Here is a 23,096-nt window from a genome sequence, read left to right as displayed (position 1 = left end):
TTTTTTTTTTTTTGCAACGATTTGCAAACAACACAGACTCTTTAAAGGAAGAAACCTAGTTGGCAGGAACTACCAGAAAATTGGACACACTGGGTCTGTGGTTGCCCCAGCAACACCAGTTGAAAGCCCTTGCCCTGCTCGGTGATGTCATGTGGCAGCAGCCCCATTTTACAGTGAGGAAATGGGCTAGGGGTTAAGATTCAATACTTTCTCTTCCTCAAAGTACTGTGAGGCCCTGGAGGAGGCCAGGATACTGGCATATAGGTGATGAAGGCTCTAAAGGCACCAGCCCCTGGGGAGAGAGCCCTAGCAGAGCTGTAAAGGTCCCCTGTCCACCCTGAGGGTCTCCTGCAGGGAAGGGACTCTCACTGACTCTCAGGAGAGGGCTCTGAATGGGCCCAGCACTGGGACAAGTGGGGCTCCTGAACACCTGGTCATTGATCAGACTTGTAAAGGACTCAGGTCAAGCCTGTGGGGAGATGTCTGGATGTCTCAGACACAGCGGATGCCAGGTACGGAGAACACAAGAAGGAGACCACGTTTGGTCTGCTTTCTACCACAGTACAGATGGGTATTGGGAACCTGGGATGGTATGACTGGTCTCTACCCGCAATGAGCAGTTCTTCGGCTTTTCAGGCCCTCTGAGAGCAGAGAGGACGGCCTCTGCCAAGGAGCCTCACTGTGGCTCCTCTTGGAGGGCGCTGTCCTCCACCATAGCCTTTACCCACCTTCCTCAAATTAACACCTTTCCTGAGAAAAGCTTGTCATGCTCCATCACACTGAAGTATAAATGTCCACCCCAGGAATAAGAATACTAGAACTAACACTTATTGACTGAAGGGCTAATTATGTACCAACTTTCGAATACTCCCAGCACCCTGGGAGGTTCCTGTCATTTCCATTTAGCAAAGGATGAAACCAAACCCTCAAAAGTCAATGCCCAAATTCACCCCCTAGTAAGCAGTAGAGCCAAGATTCAAACCCACATATTCTGGATCCATGTATCTGTGGCTCATCTCGAACAGTACGATGCAATTCTAAATGCAATTTGACAGGCAGTAAAAAATGATTGCAAAGGAATTAAGTTGTAATCATGGATTTTCATGTAACCTTTTGTTGGATCCACGACCACTCATTAAGAGACTACTGGGTAAGAAACGGGGTGGGAGGGGGGTAGCCTCCACCTGATATTTTATTTCCCACTACTAGTTTCTGTGTTTTAGTACCATGGTTCCCAACCTTAATGCCTTGGCACCCAAGGCATCCAGTGGTCCCGCAGCAAACTCACAGGGGCACCACAGTGTATTTAAATTTTTGTGGAAATATGGTGGTACGCAACATCTGTTGGGTGCTTCAGGAACTACTAGCTCCAGGAAGTTCACAGTCAATGTTAGATTGCATTACATTCCTTTCGATAACACCCTAACCCTAACCCTAAACCCTAACTCTAACCATAGTATCTCTGTGAAGCTCGTTTTTTGGCAGTTTCCTGTGATAAAAACAAAACAAACAAACAAAAGTGCCAGGCAAAAATCAAGGTAGGATAGGAAATAAGGCTGGTTGTGTTCTCCTGATTCCAAGATTTGAGAAGTTGCGCAATGCCCAACGGGCACACATATCCCATTAAAACTCATCCTGGTTATTTTAAAAATCAAATAGAAATATTTTTATTCTTTCAACTTATCTGTTATTTTTTCAAGTATCTACTATGTTGTTAGGACCTAAATAAATACTTATTACTTATTCAATGGAATTGCTAGGTCCTTCTTCTGGCCTTGCAGCACCATGAAAAAAATTACTGCAACAGTAAGGACCCCACAAATAGAGAATGTTTTGGGGGAACCTCTGTTCTAGGACATTCTGTATATTCCTTCCCCTCACCCATAATTGTGAGTTCTTTAAAGGCAGGAGTCATATTATACTGGTAAATACATTGGTTTCCCCTCAGCACAGTACTTGGTTGGCTTGCTGTAGTTACTTTTTAATATTTACTCACAATTTATAATAAAAGATTGAGAAATCCTTAAAGATCACAGAGGTCCAGTGAGGTATGAGTGATCATGGGGGACTGCTGATGCTCTGGCTCATAGGTCCCACCAGCTGGGGGTCAGAGATGTATATGGCACCTTCTAGACCTTAGAGAATATAATTTTCTGACTTCTCTGATGCAAAGTTATATAGTTAACTGCCTCTTAAGGGTTCTAAATACAAATGAAGACATAGAATTTAGGCATAAATCCCTTCAGACTTCTCTGGAATTAGAAGACTTCTTTGACCATGAGATGGGATTCTGTTTTTTTTAAGCCGAATTTATCATCATGTCATTGATCTCATCATTCTTTCTAGTCTCAGAAGGCTAACCCACAGCTTCAGGGCTCTCAGCACTCAGGGGAGGGTCAGAGCTGATGGGCAGCAGCAGAGTTCAAGTTCCAGTGCTGCCCCCCAACCCCCACCCCCCAAACACACACACATCTCCCAGCTGGAACTCTCCAGCAAGAGTTTCAGGCCTGCTTTTGTATCTGCTGATTGGGAGAGCATAGATGAACTGGTTGCTTAGCAACAGCTGTACCCCACCACTGCCAGGGGCGAGCAGAGAAGGTATGTGTCCAGTATGAGATTGACATTCTAATCTCAGGCATGTGCCAGTCTTCTGTGTGGATATCACAAGATAGGACCGGCACAAAAAAATCCACCCACGCACCTGCTTCTACACAGCAATGATCGTAATAAACTATAGATAATATCAGCAATCAAAAAGCCATTGGAAACTATGTGAAAGAGTTCACAGAAATGTTTTTAAAACTGGCAAGTGGTGATGGTGGTAACCTTCTGTAAAGACCAATCATTCTGTAACAAGGAATGGTTGCTGTCACGCTTGGGGCTGGGGACAGGAAGATAAGGATGTAGGGTCTAGAGAAAACTCATATCCTGCATTTCTACTTGACTAGGAAAGGAAATTACAGAGTCATTTTTCTGCTCTTTCAGGGCATTAAGGTTAAGTAGTCATCAAGGTTTTATAAGTAGAACTAACCAAATTGTTCTATCAGCTCACTGAACAATTTAGTGCCTTTCATATGCAGGTTTTCTTCTGGCGGGGTGGGGGTGGGTAGGGGAGAGTGGGCAGGGTGTGGAGGGAAAGATATCTAAATATTAAATTGAGTAGTATTAAATTGAGTAGTGAGGAGATTAGGTAAAGCACAGCACCTAAAACAAAGTTACCCTCTTCAAGGGCTTAAAGGCCAAAGAATGTACACGGTGAAAGTTAAAGCACTCATAGAGCAGAAAAACAATGAATAACAAAATATAACAATAAATAATAATGCATAAGAATAAAGTTACTAACTGTTCCCTCCTCAGGCATCTCTCTGCTCCACAGAAAAAGGACTCAGATCTATGCAGCTTACTTCTTTAGATTTCTTCTCACACCCCTGTCCCCTCAAACACAAATTTATAAGACACTATACCCTTACCTTATCAGTTTGCTTAGGCTAGTGAGTTTGGGCAATTACCCTTACTTTTTCAAACAACAGCTTTGGTGTTCGTGGTCCCCGTTTTCCTTTTATTCCCAGACCCTAAAAGATCACTACATTGAATGTCCCAGAGAGCCTCCAGTTCACCCAAATCCCCCTTCTCCAACACAGGCAAACAAACCTACACAGCATTTGCTCTGGACACATGCCCAGTAAATCAGCAGTTTCAGCACCACTGACTGGAAAGCTGACTCAAACTAGTACCGCCCCCCACCCCCAGGATGACTGCAGAGGAAGCTTGTCCTCCTCAGGGGACACAGGGCTGTCCCTCACCATCCAGTGTCAGCAGAAGTGTCATTCACCTGGCAGAACCCACTCTCGGCAGCCACTGTCCACTCCTCCACCACTGAGTATCAGCCCGCCACAAAGCACTTCTCCCCAAATGCTCCTCATTCTGCTGCTCTCACTGGTGATTTCCCCTGGGCACCATCCATCTCCACATACACCTCTACTATTAGAGGATGAGTAATCAGTACATATGGGTGTAAGAAAGGTAACAGGGTCAAGACTTTATGAGGACGCATTTCCGTGTCCCAGTCCCAACTCTGCCACTATCCATTTTCTTATCTGCAAAGTGAGGGGACAGCATTTCCCAATGTGCTTCTAAGGAACACCAGTCCTACAGGGTGTTCATTGCTGTGCCGCACACCAGAAAAGGATTCCAGGGTCAAGAAATTTAGAAAGCACTTGTTAAAAATGTTAAGAAGTTTCAATTCTGTTCCATCCCATCCCTAGCCTAAATTTCAATCCTCACAGTCCCAGGAGAGATCAGACATACCAGTGACCATCCTCACCTTAAATATTTCTGTGTGTTTCTGTTTCAATGGTTATTAAAGGTTTTAAATACCCAGTTACATAGACACAGGCACAATGAATTGAATTTACAAGTACCCTCTCCATAAGGAAAAAATTTCTCTAATATAGTACTTGCCTGCACCATTAATGTCTACATGAATCTCCAAGGAATCAACAACATGAAACAATCCTTGAATTATCTGACCACTCCTTTTTAGAATAAAGCATGTTGAAGAGAAGATGACAGCTAGTGTTTGGACCAGATACTCTATAAGGTGACTCCAACTATAACATCTCATGATTTATAGTTTTCATATAGTGCCTTGCTAACTAAACAGCCAATACTCACTTATTTTGGGGGTATAGGAGCAGTGGGTAGATGAAGGGCTCAGAGGGGCTCTGATGCTGAGTCAGGGCTATCTATGATGCTACCAGCTGGCTCTCCACATGAGCTCAGGATAGGAAAGCACTTTAGCCATTCTAGAAGCTCTAATTCAGGGGAAGCGGGGATGTGTAAGCACTTAAGAATATGTTGGGGAGCACATGCTATCTACTCTCCATCACATACACACCTTTAAATTGATGAGTAGAAAAAAAGAGTTATGGTAAACTGCTTAGAAAAAATCTCGGCAACTGGACATGTAAACAACTCATTGCAAAATTCAAATTGAGGTGCTTTTACTAACTGCTATTATGCAATCAATTTTGTTAATGTCCATACTGTGTCAATACTGTGTCTTTAAAAAATGACCAAAGGGATGGTGGCCAGAAGAGGTAACAGATGAGGGGATGAGGGATAAGTGAAAAAGGTGAAAGGGAATACAGTCAACAATATTGTGCTAAGTTTGCATAGTGACAGATGATTACTAGAATTAGTGGGGTGATCATATTGTAAGGTATAAAAATGTTTAATCACTATGTTGTACACCTGAAGCTAATATGATATTGTATACCAACTATACTTAAATTAAAAATAAATAAATAGTAAGTAAAATATCCTAAAAAAAAAATTTTTAAAGTCTAACACTCCTTTCCAATCTATCTTACTATGAACTTTTTGCAAACATTGATACACACACACACACACACACACACACACATACACACACACCCCTTCTGTTTCGAAACCTAACTTTTGTCATTGCTCAGTGTATGACATTTGAGACTTTCATGCCTCGGCCATGATTTACCTCTGCAAAGGGGTTCTCTACTTTCCCTCTGCTAAATCCTCAAGTGCAAACACGTTCATCCTCACCAGGCACTTTCCCCCTCATACCTTTGCTCCTTTCTTCCCTAGTCCCCATTGTGTCAAACTGCCCCCGCCCCCACCCCAACCCACCAAGGGCTAACTTAAGTTTCATCTCCTCTGAAACATCTTTCCCGTGGACCCCAAATCTTGAGTATTTTCCTCTCTAATACTTGCTGCCTGAGCCAATTATAACTTTCTGAGCCTTTATTATATAACATCTGGAATTCTTAGTCATATTTTCATGTGTAATAGTGAAGCTCCCAACCACCTGTGAACTCTATAACTGTGAGCAATTTCCCTCAAATCTCCTGAGCTTCCATTTATTTTTTGTTTCATATAAAATTGGTATAAATATCTACCTCATAGTTATGAGAATTAAATGAGGTAATTCATGTAATCCACTTAGTGCAGTGCCTTGAATAGTAAGTAATTAATAAGTGCTAGCTATTATTAACCAGATGGTGAAATCCTTTAGAACAATCAGGAACCATATCCACTTCTTGGTGACCACCAATGTCCTGGTATAATGACTATCTTCAATGAATCTCTGTTGCTTGAAATTAACCCATCAAGGAAAGGAGGAAAGGGTTCAGAGGGAGGAAAGAAATAAAGAATACTTAATTATAGTTTTCAAGAATATGCAGAGTTACTTTTATAAAGGATGGTGAACATTAGATTTTTTTTTTTCTTTTAAAGGTAGGAGATGAGAAATGGACTTAACTTTCGGGAATCTTAACTAGCACATCCTGATGGTGCCAATGGAGCTGCAGTAGAGAATGTGAAGGACACAAGTAGGAGAACCAAATCAAAGACTGAATCTGACCTCGAAGCTTTACCACTTATTTGGACAAGTAACTTTGCCTCTCTAAGCCTCAGTTTCTTCATGCGTTAGATGGAATCAGAAGAGAATCAACTTCCTTGAAGATCTGAGAGAACCATCTCAAGAACTTAACACAGGGTCTGCGACATAGTAAGTGCTCAATAAATACTAATGATGGTTGTGATATTATTGTACCAGTGGATGTCGTGGAGTTTGTTTTTTAAAAATGGTTGATATACAGTTATTTTTAATAGATAGTTGGTGAACAGGTTTGCCCATGGCATGTGGGGGGAACGACTTAAGGTCTTGAAATTTGTTAGACTGGGGACCACTCTGGTGGGGCAAAACAACTCTGCTGACCATGTATGCAGCTTGCATCTTCTTGCTTCTGGTCAGTATGTTTTGCCCCTGGGCCATTTCACATTGGAGTAACAAGAGAGCAGATGAGGGAGGTGAATAAGACTAAAGAACTGAAAGAGCTTTCCAGAGGAAAAAAGATATGAGAAATGGCAGAGCCTTTCTGTGGCCATGCTCCCACGCACACTGTCCTTGTGGAAAGATCCTGTGGGCCGCTGCAACAGCACAGCTCCACCCAGGCTCTCCACCCAAGGTGGAGCAATGAGTACCATAAAAATACAGTCTTCTCCCTCTCTCATTTATCTGGAATCTGGTGACACCAAAACTTACTGAAGCATTTCTCTTCTTTATAATGCTAACCAGTACTTGAGTTTCAAACTTTTTTTTTTAAATTGAATAAATTTGATTTAAAACAAATTGTTTTTTTGGTAGGGGTGTCATTACTCATTCAATTGATTTGGACACTACAAAATAGCACATTCTTTCCCTTGGCCAAATTCTTTTTTTTTTTTCCCCTTCGCCAATTTCTTAAAGAAATAATTTATAGGTACTTTGCTAGCTAACTAATAAACAAATATGTAGCCTATTTTTAAAGGTTTACTTTAATTGTATTTAAGTATTATCTTTTTCATGATTTTATATATATATTGTATTTCACACACAAAAAAGGGGAAGTTCTTCATACATGATATGGAAAGTTAGACAGAAAAGGCAAGATGCAGAATTAACATGCATAGTATAGAATGAAGAGCATAAATGTTTATTCACTTATGTTTATGTAAAATGTCTCTGGAAGGGAACACTGATAACTGGTGGCATTGGTTGTCTCTAGGCAGAAAAGTCGGCGGCTCAGCGTAAGGAACAGGAGGGGGCAGTTTCAGTGCATCTGCTTTTGCACTCTTTGAATTTTGAATCAGATGACTACATTATCAATTCAAAAATGAACAATTAAAATTATAATTTTTATTCAGAAAGGAAAAAACAACCCTTACAATGGGGAGCCTAGGTTTTAGGAGGGAGAGGGAGGTTAAACAGGAATGAGCATATCCAACAGCACGACAGCCATGGCCCTCTGCCAAGAGGCACTGGGTACTTGATAACAAGCCTACAAATCACTCAATAAAACTCATATGTCATGGCCTTGCCTCAGATAGGGGAATCTTGTGTTTACTTTCTTGTAATACAATAGATTAATGAATTATCCAGAAATTCAGATTTTGCAATGTCATGGGCTGGTTGGCTTAGAAATTGGACAGATGTCAGACCTGACCTTTAGTAGCTGTGCAAACTCAGATAAGAATGTTAACCTCTCAGGGATTTAGCCTCCTCATCAGTAAAATGTAGAAAGTAAGATCTCGAGGAGTGAATCCTGAAGATAACTTACATAAAGTGACCAGCTACCAGTACTCATCCATAAATGTTAGCCCCTTCCATTTGAGAAGCCACCACGGGGTGAGGCTTCATGAGCCCCTGGTCTTTGCTTCCCGCCCCCCGCCCCCCGCCAAAAAAAAGAAATGTTCTTGGCATAAACATGAGCCACTCTCATCCCCACCCGAGTTAGTTCCAAGCTATGAGCAAAGAAAGCTAGAGACCTTCCCTGGGTCTCTATCCACACAAGCTTATGTCCTCCCTGGTCTATGGGCCCCAGGAGAATTCCAGGTCCAGCTAAGGGTTCATTCCAGGGAGATCTGATCTTGAGACTAAACATGCTAGCCACTGTGCCTGGAGAGAGACCTGATGTCTTTGATGGCATGCTCCCTTTGGGAAGGCCAGGGCATGTTTCTCTTTCTCCTAAAATCCTTCGCACGGTTGTTCACACATCCACTAAGAAGATGAGTTTCATCCTGAAGGGATTACAATTGAAGAAACCATGGAAATATCAACTTTTGCTTTGAAAAGTAAGACCTCTTGCCTTCTGCTCTATTTGGAGAAAGAGAACAAAAGACTTGATGGAAGGTGGAAATCTAGAATGGACACAGTACAAGCTATTACACTGAAATATGCACAGTGCCTGAGCCAATATCCAGCCAGGGCACAACCAATCCAAGCAGTCCCATTGGAGGTGGAAAACAATTAAAACATGCATTTATCAGTTGGTAAATAGCTGCTGCCCTGAGAATCCTGAGGATCTCCCATCACCCAGGAACCCTCCTCACCACCCCATGGTCTAGTAACTTGAAGGACTGGCAACTGTACAGACAAGACCCTACTCCAGCTCCAAGGTGGCTTCTGTGCTGATGGCTTGATGCCCGGCCATACTGGGTGGGGAAATATTTTGAATTGCCTTCCCCTCCAAGAACAATATAAGTTAGGCGTAATCCACAAGCATATGGTGTTTAAGAGCACAAATTTTGTTAGAACAGAGTGCTGGCAATGGAAAAAAACACAGAAGTGGGTGTTTTTAGGCACATGCCACATAAAAACTCCCAAGAGATTTTTTTCACTTGTAAGCCCTACTTTGACCCTAATTGCAGACTTGTGTCTCACTTCCAGATCAACACTTTAAATTAAGGGAAGAGGAGAGAATCTTGGAAGAACAGAGAGGAAAGCACATCTGGTGATTAGAGGGATGGGATGAGAAGTGGGGGCATGAGAGGCCCACAGTGAGAAACTTTTATGTGGGGCTGGGAGAATCTAGATCTCCACCTCATTAAGTAAAATGAGATGAGCAAGAGCCTTCGTCGTCACTCCTTATAACAATTAGCTGTTGATGCTCAAGTATTTGGGGTGAGGATAAGAAACAATGATGATCTGTCCAACATCTTCAGCAAAGATTATCCTTCAACAGGTGCTTGAGAGCCAGCAGCAGCATCATACACTTGTGTAGGTCAGTGGCCCTAATACTGGAGAAAATAATTTTATGTTCTAAATTTATTTATATGAAATGAGGTGAGAGGGATCTGAGGTCCATTTAATGAGGATTGTCTGACTACAGATGTTAGCTTTGTGTGAGGTTAGAGATGCACTGTCCTTGAATAATATAAATTTTAATCCTCTATGCATGAAAAAGTGAAAAGAGAGACCATTAGAAAATGGAGCAGACTCGAAAGATAGCATTACCAGGTATAAAAGCAGAGAGGCTTTCTGGATCTTGATTTAAGAAGGCCAACCATGAGAAGATATTTTAGAGACAATCAAAGAAATCTGAGTCTAGATTGTATAGTGGATGAGAGCAGAGAATTCTTGTTAATTGTTATGGGTCCAATAGTTGGCATGGTGGCTAATTGGGAAGGAAAGGAAGCAGGAAGGGAAGGAGGAAAGAAAGAAAGTAACAGATGTTACCTTAGGTACTTACAGGTAGAATGTCACATCAGTATTCTGGATGGTGTGAGGCAATTTAAAATTTTGCAGAAAAATGAACAATCCAAAAATTAAATTAGGAAAACAAGTCTATTTATAATAGCATTTAAAAAAGGATAAAACACCTAGAAATAACTATAAGAAATATAAATCTTATACTCTGAAAACTAAACAATTATTGCTGAAAGAAATTAGAGAAGACTCACGTAACTGGAAAGACACCCTGCGTCCGTGGATCAGAGGACTTAGTATTGTTAGGATACAATACTACCCAGATTGATCAATGGATTCACACAATTCTTAACAAACACCTTCTTTTGTTCAAATTGACAAGCTGAGCCTAAAATTCACATGGAAATGCAAGGCATCCAGAATAGAAAAAGCAATCTTGAAAGAGAACATAGTTGGAATACTTACACGTCATGATTTCAAGCTTACTAGAAGGCTACTGTAATCAAGAAGGTGTGGTGCTGAGAAAAGAAGAGACAAATAGATCAATGAAATAGAATTGAGAATTCAGAAAAAAACCCTCACACTAGTGGTTAGTGGATTTTCAACAAGGGCGTCAAGACCATTCAATGGGGAAAGAATACTTTTTTCAATAAGCGATGCTAGGACAACTGGATATCCATATGCAGAAAAATGAAGTTGGACTTTTACCTCATGCTATATGCAAAAATTAATTCAAAATGGATCAAAGACCTAAATGTAGGAGCCAAAACAAAAACTTTTGGAAGAAAACATAGGAGTAGAACTTTGAGACCTTGCCTTCATAGATTATGACAGCAGCATCCAAAGATGTGGGCTTGAATCTCAGTTCTGCCACTTTCTTGCTATGACCAAGTGGATGGTTTAGTTTCCCTAAGCCTCGATGAAAATGAAGATACAATCAAACTCACAGGGTTGTTACATGAACTCAGTGAGACAACACTATCTTGGCATCTCCCAGAATATGAACTCAGTCAATACGAGTTAATTGTTAGCCATGTTCTCAGTAAAAGAACATGTAAGCCATCGAGTGGAGCCTATTTATGGACTTGGATGTAAAATTAAAGATATCATTTCCAGATTTAAAAAAGAAATTCCAATTTATAAAGCTTGATGTTAATTGTCTACAAAGGGTAATTTTCATGGGATCTGTAGTGTAAAACAGTTTGTTTTAAAGATTTAAAGCATGCTGGATTTCTCTGGGCCAAAGTCCACCTGAAGACAGTGCTTATGGAGCACCTTGCATTTAAAATTTTTGAATTTGGATGCCTTAAATAGGTACTTCATCCCAGTGAACTCCAAGCCCCACCATTCCCTATTGTATAACCTCAGGCATATCTCATTTGTTTACTTACATCATTGTGTGCTTCCTGAAGGTAATTAAGTTTCTATCCATTTCTATGAAATCGATATCCAATTCCATGAAATCTCTGTTGGCTATCCAACTTTCTTCTTACAAGGGTTCGAAAAGTCTCAGCTTTACTTTTAAAGACTTTCCAAGTTTTGGAAGGTTTTTAAAGGTATTTTCAATAACTTAAAAAATATAGCTCTAAAACATTTTAAAAGATATCATAGACAAGCATTGTCCCAATAGAAGTATAACGCAAGCTGAAATGCAAGGCACACATGTAATTTTTACATTTTCTAATAACCACATGAAAAAGTAAAAAGAAGCAGGTAGAATTACATTTTGCCTCTTAATATTTTTTTATTTTGATGTTTAGAATTCTCGATGGAATTAATTTTAATAACACATTTTACCTAACCCAATATATCTAAAATATTACCAACATGTAGTCAGCATAAAAAATTGAGATATATTATATTATGCTTTCAAGCTAAATCTTTGAAATCCAGTATGTATTTTACACTTACAGTACATCTCGATTTGGAATGGCTACATTTCAAGTGCTTAATAGCCACATGTTGCCAGTGGCTTCTGAACTGGACAGTGTAATATAGACAATCAATGACAAACAACATATTATAAGCCCTCAGAGAAAGAATGAGGTTATAAAGTGAAAGAACATCTACACTGGAAAGTATTGAAGTGGTAGATTCCAGCGCTTTGGCAGTCATGGTGAGTAACAATGGTCATTTCAAAGCTTGAGAAGGAGTAAAACTGAGATCACATTATTCCAGTGTAGATGGGGAGGAGAGGATCTTCAGAGATTTTATTTCTGCTGTTGTTCCTACTTTCCTACTCTACATGTGTTAGGAGTGGATTAAGACAGGATTGAAGAAAAAGTGAATGAAGAAGAGTAGAAGGTAGGCTGAGAGTTCACCCACCGTGCCTACTATTTATCTCTGCTCCAAGCCCTGGCTCCGACTGATGGATAAATGGCATGAAGGGTTCTGGCGCCAGGAGGGTGCTGGTGAGGATTTTTCTTGCCACTCTTAACCTCCCCTCCCAACTTCTGAGGCGGCCTTCTCTATTTCCAAAAAACAGGCCTTCTGCCTCTGTTATTCAGGGAATATTATGTTCTCTTAACTGTGATATTTTTGGTCTTTTTGGCAGGAGGTGGGATGGGCAGAGTAGAAATAACTCACGAATATTCTCTGAACAAAGAACCAGTGAAGTGCAGACATCTGGCCCCAGGATTTTTCTGGTTCCAGAGACGTCACCATAAACCCACTAACACTAATTGCTTTCACGTCTGCTCCCATTTCTAGTGGAAATAAAATGCTCTCTGGCTAATGGAAAACGAAACGCATGTTTGCTGTTTGTTCACCACGTTACGTAAGAGCTCTCTGTATATCAATCCTCCCCCAGCCCCCACCCTGAAACTCTTTAAAGGACATCTTGCACAAAGCCCACAAAGGCTCTACATGTACAGGATAACAAGAAAAGATACCTGTATTCCTGCCAGGGCTGCAGAACTCCTTAATCTAGATTAAACAGATGGGAGAAGGCAGAAAGAGAAAAAGATAGTAAAAGGGAAGGAATCCTACTTGTTTTGAATTCATGCTTCCAGGAATATTTCGGATCTCCTTACTTGGCATTAAGTACAAAGATCTGAATTCAGAATTTCTGAATTCAATTTGACTGCCAAAGAAGGGAAAATACAGGTCTTAATACAGTTCTTTAAAATATTTACAGAGGCTCACTGGGAAGCTTTCTTTGACTGTCTTGTTCTAGCTTGGCTGCCTGTGTTTACCCCAGTGTTAGGACATACTACCCTGTGTGGTAGCAAGTACCTTGTTTACCTCCCCTCTGACCATTGGCAGGACTGAATCTTACACACGACTCTATCTCCAGTGCCTGGCACAGGTCTCAACAAATCACAGGTGTAGCTCGAAATCTGGCTGTCCCTCCCCTCCTCAGCATTGGTAAACAGAACCATTCATTTTTAGCTGGACTAAAATGGTTGCCAAAAATAAAAACTACATTTCCCAGTCTCCCTTGCAGTTAAATGTGGCTATGTAATTAAGTTCTGGTCAGTGGGATATGATGGAAGTGATTCCCATGGTGCAATTCTCCGAGTCGCTCCTTTTTGTGTGAATTCTGATGGGAGTGAGGCCATATTGGGCCATGTAGGCAAGGACAACATCCTAGAGATGGGGGTGCAACAAGATAGAGGATCCTGCAACCTAGACACTGTGGAGCTGCCAGACTCCTTTCAGAGGGGCTGTTATGTGAGGAATTCTTATTTTGGATTTGGGTTATAGTAGCTGAAATTATATGCTTAGGATCTGTTGAAGAAAAGAAAGGAGGGCACCCTTAAAATAGATAACCCCACTGTGATGGTTTTATGTGTCAATTTGACTGGGCCACAGGGTACCCAGACATTAGGTCAAATACTATTCTGGATGTATCTGGGAAGGGTTTCTAAATGAGATTAACATTTGAATCAGTAGACTGAGTAAAGCAGATGGCCCTCCCTAACGTGGCTGCGCCTCATCCAATCAATTGAAGACCCGAATAGAACAAAAAAGCTGAGTCAGAGGGAACTCCTGCTGCCTGACTGTTGAAGTAGGACATCAGTATTTGACTGCCTTTGGACTCGAAGTGAAATACTAGCTCTTCTCGAATCTCAAGCCTGCTGGCTTTTAGATTGGAACTGCACCACTGACTCTCCTGTTTCCAACTTGCTGATTGCAGATCTTGGGATTTCTCAGCTTCCATAAGTGTGTGGCCAATTCCTCATAATAGATCTTCTCTTTTATTCTTGGCAGCCTTAGGTCCAGTTAAAAGTTAACGGTTCTGTTACTAGAGAAGGGGAAAACTGATTAGGGGGAGGGGAAGGACAGCCAGATTTCGAGCTACACTCGTGATTTGTCAGGACCTGTGCCAGTCACTAGAGATAGAGTGATTGATGTGTAATATGTAGTCCTGCCAATGGTCAGCAAGGAGATGGACAAGGCATTATGTGATTACACCATACTGTGACAATACATATCCTATTGGTTCTGTTTTTCTGGAGAACCCTAGCTAATACACCCACTATCTGGCTTTCATTCTGGAGAGGCAGGCTCTGACTCTTTCTGCCTCTTTTTCCGGATGAAGAATCGTACATTCTGGGATGCAAAGTTTCATCTTCTCTATCCCCTTCTTTCATCTCCACCTCCCTCTATATGCTCCCTACTCTAGGGCTGGATGCAGAGAAGCATGCCTTAGACACTTGAATAATGAATTATATTAAAAATACAGCCTTTTGCCATGTTTCTTTGGAATGTCTTTGAAACACCCTGTTACAATGGTTGAGAAAATTATCCAAGAGGGCCAAGTTCAAATGGCTTACCTTAGAATCAAAAACTTCTTTAAAGAAGAGTTTGATTTTTGTGTAAATACCTTCTGCATAGTTATGAGGTTCTATGTAACAAACTCTAGGGGAAATTAAGATCAAACAGGGTTCAAAGGATCAGCTATTACAACGGGATTTAGTCAGACGGTTTTTCCTGAGTCACTCAATTTCATCAGGAGAGTATTGCAAACACAAACCCTTTGTTTAACGTAGATGGTGATGAAATAAATAGGGTGACTCCCACTCAACCACCTCCCTCATACTCATCCAACCAACTCTCCAAGATTGCCCAACCAAAGAGCAGAAGTTGGCAGAATATCTCTTCCTGGGTCAGCTCTCAAAGGATGGGAGTACTTGGCTTTGCTCCTGGAAAACTGTGATCTGCTGAAGGTATGTGAGAAATGTGCCCTTCCCTACCAAACACACAGAAGAAGAGAGTGACTAAGAGCCTGTCAGAGTAGCATCTGTCTTGCATGTGGAGAGTGTTTATGAACTGACACATTCTCTCTCCAGCTCAGGAAGTAGCTTGCCTGATCAGAACACAATTGAACATGACCTTGGGCCCCGGCTGTGGCACGCAGAGGTTAATTTCCTTTCCTCCTTAGGGCAGGACGCAGTTCCAATTGTCTCATTTTGCCTAATTAAATTTTCTGCACAATATAGCAAGCGCCTTATCTTGGGCAGTGAGGCAAAAGCTTCTCCTTGTTCCTCCCTGTGGTTTGAAGTGGAAGTTTGATAAGGGGCATATTTCATTTTAGAAAACAGTATTAATTGGGAAGAGAAAGTACTTTTCCTACCGGTGGCTGCTATTCCAGTAAAAATTTATATTTGCCTGGGAGGACCTCTTCATGTGACTTAGCAGGCAGAAAAGATAAAGCAGCCGCATAAAGGAGCTCAGGTGAACAATTCAGGACCTAAAGGAAAGTAGGCCAGTGGGTCGAAATAAAATCCAGCCACAAGCAGACAAAAGATTTAATAAATAGGAAATAATCTGAGGCCACACAGTCCTGGGACCCTCTACTCTCAGGGCTTTGTGGCCAACGGTAGTCAATGCCCACCTGCTCAACACAGCTCTGTTGAAGGAATAGTTGAGCTGATATATATATTTACTTATATATTCACTATTTTGGAATGACTTTATTGATTTCTGCAGAGATGACATATATTATTATTTTTTAATTAAGCAACTCAGAAAAATCTGAAGAGGAAAATGAAACTCTTCATCCCATTACCCATAAAGCATTTATCAAGTTAGATGGCCATGATCAAGTTACATCATTATGTACATATACAGCTAAGACAATGGAAACATTGATAGACGGAAATAACTTTAAAGGGATTTTACCACATACTATTTTTAATTAATAGGATTCCATTATTTCAACTTAACAGATAAGAAACTGAAATGAAACAAATCAGCTGAATTTCTGAAAAGAAACAGATTTTTAGTCTGGCAGGATTCTAAAGACAGGGGGAGTGTCCAAGGCCAACTGAGGTAAACAGTACCAGAAAAGCAGGTAACACAGGAAAATAAAACCCCAAGACCTGAGTGATTTGAAAATGTTTTCTCTGGCACTCTGGAGAGATGCCTTCAGTTGAGGTAAGGGTCAAGAGCTACCGTGGACTCAGTGTTCTGAGAGCCCAGGGCCCTGCCTCTGACAACGCAGCTGGCTCACCCAGTGTTTGGATAGATTATCTGAACTCTTAAGAAGGGAGCGTGTACCTAGCAGTGGGTAAATCCTGATGACAACAATGAAGGTGGAAAGAAGGGTGTTAGTCACCTAACATGCTGACAGGAGAAAAGTGAATAATTTGAAAGCTCAGAATTAATGTCAGGGTACTAACAGGATAGACGGATGGAGGTCTGACCAGTTGGATTAAGGAACAAAAGAGAAGAGAAAGAAGGAGGAATGTAGAACAATACTTGTCTCACATGTCTTAACACTGAGAACCAAAACCTTATCTAGCCCCAAAACCCACTCCTCACCCTTTGCCTCAGCCAACTAAGACCACATAATTATTACAGAGCAAAGCTATTTAACTTCAAGGAGACAGTGGGAAATGCTTTCAAAGTAACCAGGACCTCCTACATAATTGTATGGTAAAGTCTTAAGCTTTCATTAGGAAGGGCCAAGGACCCTACAAACAACCAAGCAAGTAGGTAGTCCTATAAACAGGCTGTCATTGCATCTCAGCTTGGTCAGAAGGAAGGAGGAGCACCAGAAGGAAGGCTCCAGGCAAAGGGACATCTTTGATCAGAGAAGCCGGCTGTGAAAGCGGCTCCAAGCACTGACAGAATCAAACCTGTAGCTGTTGGGCCTGCCTCACCCACTATCACGTGAGGACCCACAAAGACATCAGCTGTCCATTTTCATCCAGTTGTAACTTATGGCCTGTTTTCCTCAGACACTCTAGTAACAGAGTGTCACCTGGAGAACCTCTTTCCCACACAGCAAGGTTGACAGTTGGCACACAGATGAAGGAAAGCCTCTCACTCCAGGGTGTGATAGGAACCAGCTGTGAGTGTAAAAGAGCAGCACCTCAATATCTTCTCCTCGTCGATAAACTGAGAATGTACCTTTCCCCAAACTACTCGATGACATCATTGCCAGTGAGAAACTTGGGGAGAGCCATTGCTTCAGAGGCTGCAGAGAGGCTCGGCGCATGGCTTTGGACTCAGGATGTCCAGTGCAAGTTCTAAAGTGGCAGGGCTAGAACTTGCACTCAACCTTCAGAGTCCAAAGTAGGGATCAGAGGAGATGGTCCACTCAGAGTTCTCCAGTACATAGTAGGAGCCATGATGTCCGTTACTCACACTAAACACATAATAAGTGTATGGGCTGAATTGTGTCTCCCAAAATTCATATGTTGAAGTCCTAACCCCCAATACCTCAGATTGTGACTATATTTGGAGACAGGGACTTTAAAGAGATAATTAAGGTAAAAGAATTCATGAGGGTGAGCCCTACTCCAATATGACTTGTGTCCTCATAAGAAGAGATTAGGACACAGATAAGCACAGAGGGAAAACGGTGTGAAGACACAGGGAGGAGACAGCCAGCTAAAAGCCAAGGAGAGAGGCTTCAGAAGAAACCAACCCTACTAATACCTTGATCTCAAACTTCCAGCCTCCAGAACTGTGAGGAAATGAATTCTGTTGTTTAAGCTCCCCACCCCCGCCCCCCATCTGTGGTACTTTGTTGCTGCAGCCCTAACAGACTAACACACATATACATAAAAGCTGACTGTTATTTCAGCAGAGCTTATGTTTAGCCAGTATGAACCAGTGTGGAAGCAGAGCCAGTTTCACACCCGATTGGTAATATGTTACAAAATATTTCGAACATTTTCAACATCTGTCCCACCCACCTCCCAATGAGTACGCGTGCGCACACGCGCACACACACACACACACACGCACGCACACTTCTTAATCTTATCCCAGTACTGCCAATCCTTGGGTGAAAGAATCAGGCTTTAGCTACAGAAATCAGCAAGAACATGACTGCTTTCTGCCTCCCTCATCCTGCCTTCTGGGCTCTCACAGTTCAGTGCTCTGTGCACTCTGAGCACCTCCCCTCACCTCCTTAGAAACATGAAAGTTGCAATGACCAAGTACAGTAAAGGGGTGAAGGTGTCTGATCTAGGCAAAGCCATCACCAGATCCTCATCTGGGAAGCCCTTTGGGACTCTGTCTGCTTTGGAGAGTGTATGAGTCTGAAGAACATGACAGGGGTGCCCTGACAATAAGCACGCTCACTCTTTGCTCAGCACAGGTCAGTCTTTCAAGTGGTCTCAGTGGCATCCACTGTAAACACAAGAAGCCCAGAGAAATCTGAACTGGGAAAGAAGTTGTACCAGAACCTCAAAGAGACCCAGACCGATGGCCCACCCCTTTGGCTCAGTCACTGAGTTAGCCTTTGCCAACAAGTTCCCCTAGAATGTCTGCACCCGAAACTAAATACCACTTTTACCTGGCATTCTTTCTCTTTTGTAAGTTTCCTGGCCACGCAATTTAGCGGATCATTTGCCCATGGTGCCCTTACCCTTTCATACTCTCTTGGGTAGCAGGAGAAAGGCGAAGAGGCAACCTGCCAGTCTTAAAAATCTGCCTGGGGGCAGGCACTGTCAGGGTGAGGTCACCTCTTGCTAAAGGTTATTTAGCCTGCCACTGGCTTCCGTTCTCTCTCCTGCCACAAAGGTACTTTAGCATAGCCAGCATCAGCATGCACAATGACAAGTAATAAGCATGCATTTCTCATCCAAGGATAATCAAAAAAAGAGGTCTGATCCAAGAAAAACCAATAAAATCCTTTCAAATGGAAGGTATCCACAGAGGCATTCAGCTCCAGAAGCACAGGGAGCTCCCAGATGGCTGTAATTTAGCTTTTAACTCTCCTCATCCAAGGTAAGCCAAGGATGAGGCAAGTTAAAAAGAATGTCTGAGTATTCTTTGGTCAAAATGAGGAAAAAAAATTAAAAGCACCACTCCGAAGCATGCATTGCCGCCTTCCCTTCAAGGCTGCACCAGCTACCACCCCCTAACCCATCAAGCAGCCTGTGCTACTTCTCAAACAAGCAGGTGTGCCAATCCATTCGCAGCAAAACCAAATGGAAACAACCTGGCAGATTAGACCCCAAGGCTCTGTCGTGCAAACCAGGTTCAGGCTCAGATCAATTTGGTTGTCTTTTGAACAGATTACTGAGAACAGCACTCACTTCAGAATTATACAACACAAAGATGCCTGATATAAAGAGGCCAATATAAAACGTACAAGATGGCCAAGGCCCTGAAACACTCCCAGAAATCAGGTTCTGGAGTCTACAGGTGATGTTTTCCTCTTCTTGACGGTTGCTAAAGCAAACCACATTTGTTCTACGGAGATAAGGGCTTAATACAGGTCTAATGCAAGTTTAATTCACCTGTAGAAGGCTGCCACTTAAGAGGAGGCTACTCTGTCCCCTAGTTGGGCTAAGTGGCATTAAACCACTTCTAAGCACCCACTGATATGTCAGGTGCCCTGGGGAAAGCAGAGAAAAACAAGCATGCACTCTTCATAAATATCTTGCAGTCCAGATGGGGAGAAAAGATATACATATTTGGAAATGACTCGAGATGGCAGTACGGTCACACTGGATGGAGTGCCAGATAGTGTGACGCAGGCATCTGTGCTATAAGAATTCATAGAGTGCCAGAGTCAGCCAGCAAATCCAACACACTGAACAAAACTGGCCCGCAAAGACTGAAGAGTCCAACAGCTGAGCTGCTTGTTCTAAATAGGGAAGGTGATGCATCTGGTAGCTCCGGGTTCTCATGGCTGCCTCTGGCAGGACACGCCGCCTAGCACAGTGTTGAAGGGAGAAAGTCCAAGAGCCACTCTTCTTGAGTTCAATTCCTGGCACCACCACTTGCTAGGTGTATAACCTTGGGCTCCTCAGATAATCATTCTGTGCTCCCACAGCCTCATTTGTAAAACAGAGACCAATAAATAGTACTGACATCACTGGGTTGTTGTAGAAAGAGCTTCGGCACAGTGCCTGGTACACAGTAAGCGTGTGATGAATGTTGGCTGTTATTATCATGGGACTGAGCTTCTAAAGAGTTCCCTTCAGTTAACAGCAAGAATTAGGAAATTCAGTCTTGGTCAAAAGACAGATTAGGGAGCAGAAAGTAATTTTAATTTTAAACAAGATTTCCTTAGGTGAAGGAGGGTGAGGCCCTAGATTCCTGTGAATATGGAATTAGAAGAGGCTGTAACTCAAAGTAAAGGCTACTGTAAGCCCAGCTACTGCAGTGGCCAGAAATAGAATGAGGCCGGCCGGCCGGCCCCGCTGCTGATTGGCAGCTGCAGCATCCAAGTGGAAAACAGAAGTCGGCACTGAAGAGAAAGTGCATCAGTGATGACGTCCCAGAACACCTAGTGGCAGGGAATGAGCCCAGCTATCTGCTGAAGGGAATCACTCTTCACCCTTCATTGCTCAGATTCAGATCACTCCCCAGCACTTTTGCCCTTTTTAGTAAGAACACTTAAAATATTCCTCAGAGGCTAGACCCAAGCACCTAACTTTTCTCTCACATCCTCTTAATGTTGGTCCCCTCCACTCTTCCACCTTTTCTAAAACTTAAACATACCGGTCTCCTCACGAGACACTTCTAGAACATGCTTGACTATGGAAAAAATGACCTTTCTTTGCCAGCCAGTTTTCCTGTCCTTCCCCACTGAGCCCACTGAGCCCTCTGAGGGAGGATATTTTATTTATTTAAATAAATACAGTATCGTTGAGTCACTCCATGTTCACTCAAGCTCAGAACACAAAACAAAGTTCTCAGAAAGTAGATGCTACTGGGCATGGTGCAACTCCAAGGGTAGCCGTAGATCTCGAATGCCTTCCCACCCCTCATCTTTCCTCAAGGTGAGGCCTCGGTCCATGTCCTGTATCTGAGTGGGATTTGGCTTAATCTCCACAGGGCATCAAGTAGCAGACCAACTCCCTTTGGTTTGGATTCAATAGCTGAGCCAGTTGACCTATTTGATGGCTCATTTCCTCATCAGATGAATATGTTTTGAACCGTGGAATGGCTAAATGAGATAATGAACACAAAACACAGAGTGTAGAGTTTGACACATGACAGCCATCTGCCTAACCCATCATTACCATTATTATCTATTATTATCTATATGGCTATTATGATTAGCATCCAGTTTTCTGTTCATTCATTAAACAAACATTGACCATGTTTTTCCAGCACCAACCATATGCCATGCAGACAGTGTTTACCATGGTCCCAGCACTCATGGAATTTAGGGTCTAGTGGGAAAGACAGTCAATAAAGAAGTAAACAAAGAGAAAGATACTGTTTCATGTCATGAAAGGGATATAAAGGAATCAGATGGAATTTCTGATGGAGAATAATAAGAGAGAACTTATATTAGTCAGGAAAGGCCTCACTGAAGTGACATTTAAGCTAAAATCTTAAGGACGAGAAAAAGTAAGGATGAGAGAAGAAGGAAAGGGCACTCTGAGCAGAAGGAACAGCACACGTGAAGGCCCTGGGGTGGGCAGAAGCTTCACAGGTCGAAAGTCAGTGTGCCTGATGTGCCACGGCAAAAGGGAAAGTCATTGGGTGAGGTGGAAGGTTGGGCAGGGCTAGGGCTGTAAGCCTAAGAAGCAAGTTTGATATTTATCCTAAAGGTGATGGGAAGCCTCTGAAATATTTAAATCAAGAAATGTTACTTCATATAGATGTACCACCCTTTCTTCAGTGACTCACAATAAACATATCTACCCCTTATTGAGCACTCACTATGTGCCAGGCTCTGTGCTAAGAATTTTACATGTATTATCTAGGTGTGATGACCTAGAGTAATGGTGATGGGGACAGAGAGAAGTGGGCAGATTCGAGATGTATATATGAGATAAGAAGGTAGTAAGTCTGCAAATAGAATGAATGGGGCCCGAGGAAGAATCCATCTCAGACACTGCCACTGGCTTCTCAAACGATTCCATTATCATCATCACTTCCAAGTCACAATTATCATTTAACCAAAGAACAAGATTAAATCAGGTAGTCAACTTCTTTACAGAGCACCTACTATCCACACTGCACTTTGGAAGACAATGTACTCAACAAGAAGTACAGGGTAGTTTGCTCTATTTAAGTCCTCTAGAGCAGGGGTCCCCAAACCAGTGTTGCAGACCTGTACCAGTCTGTGGCCTGTTAGGAACTGGGCTGCACAGCAGGAGCTGAGCGGTGGGCAAGAGAGTGAAGCTTCATCTGCATTTGCAGCTGCTCCCCAGAGCTAGCGTCATCGCCTCAGCTCCACCTCAGATCATCAGGCATTAGATTCTCATAGGAGCACCAGTCCCTGGTTCCAAAAAGGTTGGGGACCGCTGCTCTAGAGTACTCTAGTATTCCCTGCTTAGGTACTCTGTCTTTACCTATTTCCAATGGTTGAGCCTAGAAATAGTTCCCAAAAGAACCTGACAACTGCTGACTAGTCCAACTGATTTAAGTCAGCTCAAAGAACAAAGCCAGGGAACTAACCTGAAAACACAAAGTACGAGTTCTGTTTCCTAAAACAGCAGTGCCACTAGTACAGACAGAGTCACCTAACATAGAAGGGTTCCTATTGCGTCACGCAGCCTGTCAGACAAAGATCCAGAACAATGCCAGGCTCAGAAAAGCAACAAAGCCCTGAGCCTGGGACAGCTTCTCATAATGCAGCAGGAAAAGAATTACCGGAACATGGGTTCTTTCAACCACAGCATTAAAAACACTATCAATTGCCACAACATCACTGAAACAATGA

General features: G+C 42.3%; 1 protein-coding gene across 2 annotated transcripts in view; it reads right to left on the bottom strand.

Moving 5' to 3' along the window:
• The window catches only part of GFOD1 (glucose-fructose oxidoreductase domain containing 1), a 101,633-nt gene that overhangs the window by 20,586 nt on the left and 57,951 nt on the right, over positions 1 to 23,096 (bottom strand). Inside the window, exon 2 of one of the 2 annotated variants that reach the window (XM_015587290.2) lies at positions 10,469 to 10,521. The exons of the other annotated variant lie outside the window; for it this stretch is intronic. Within the exon in view, the coding sequence (XP_015442776.1) occupies positions 10,469 to 10,475 (7 nt within the window). The 5' untranslated portion in view covers positions 10,476 to 10,521. The remainder of the gene's footprint in view (positions 1 to 10,468; positions 10,522 to 23,096) is intronic. 2 annotated transcript variants of the gene reach the window in all.

Source organism: Pteropus alecto, unplaced genomic scaffold, assembly GCF_000325575.1.
Source record: "Pteropus alecto unplaced genomic scaffold, ASM32557v1 scaffold121, whole genome shotgun sequence".
NCBI classification, from domain to species: domain Eukaryota; kingdom Metazoa; phylum Chordata; class Mammalia; order Chiroptera; family Pteropodidae; genus Pteropus; species Pteropus alecto.
This window is presented reverse-complemented; position numbering and strand designations above follow the sequence as displayed.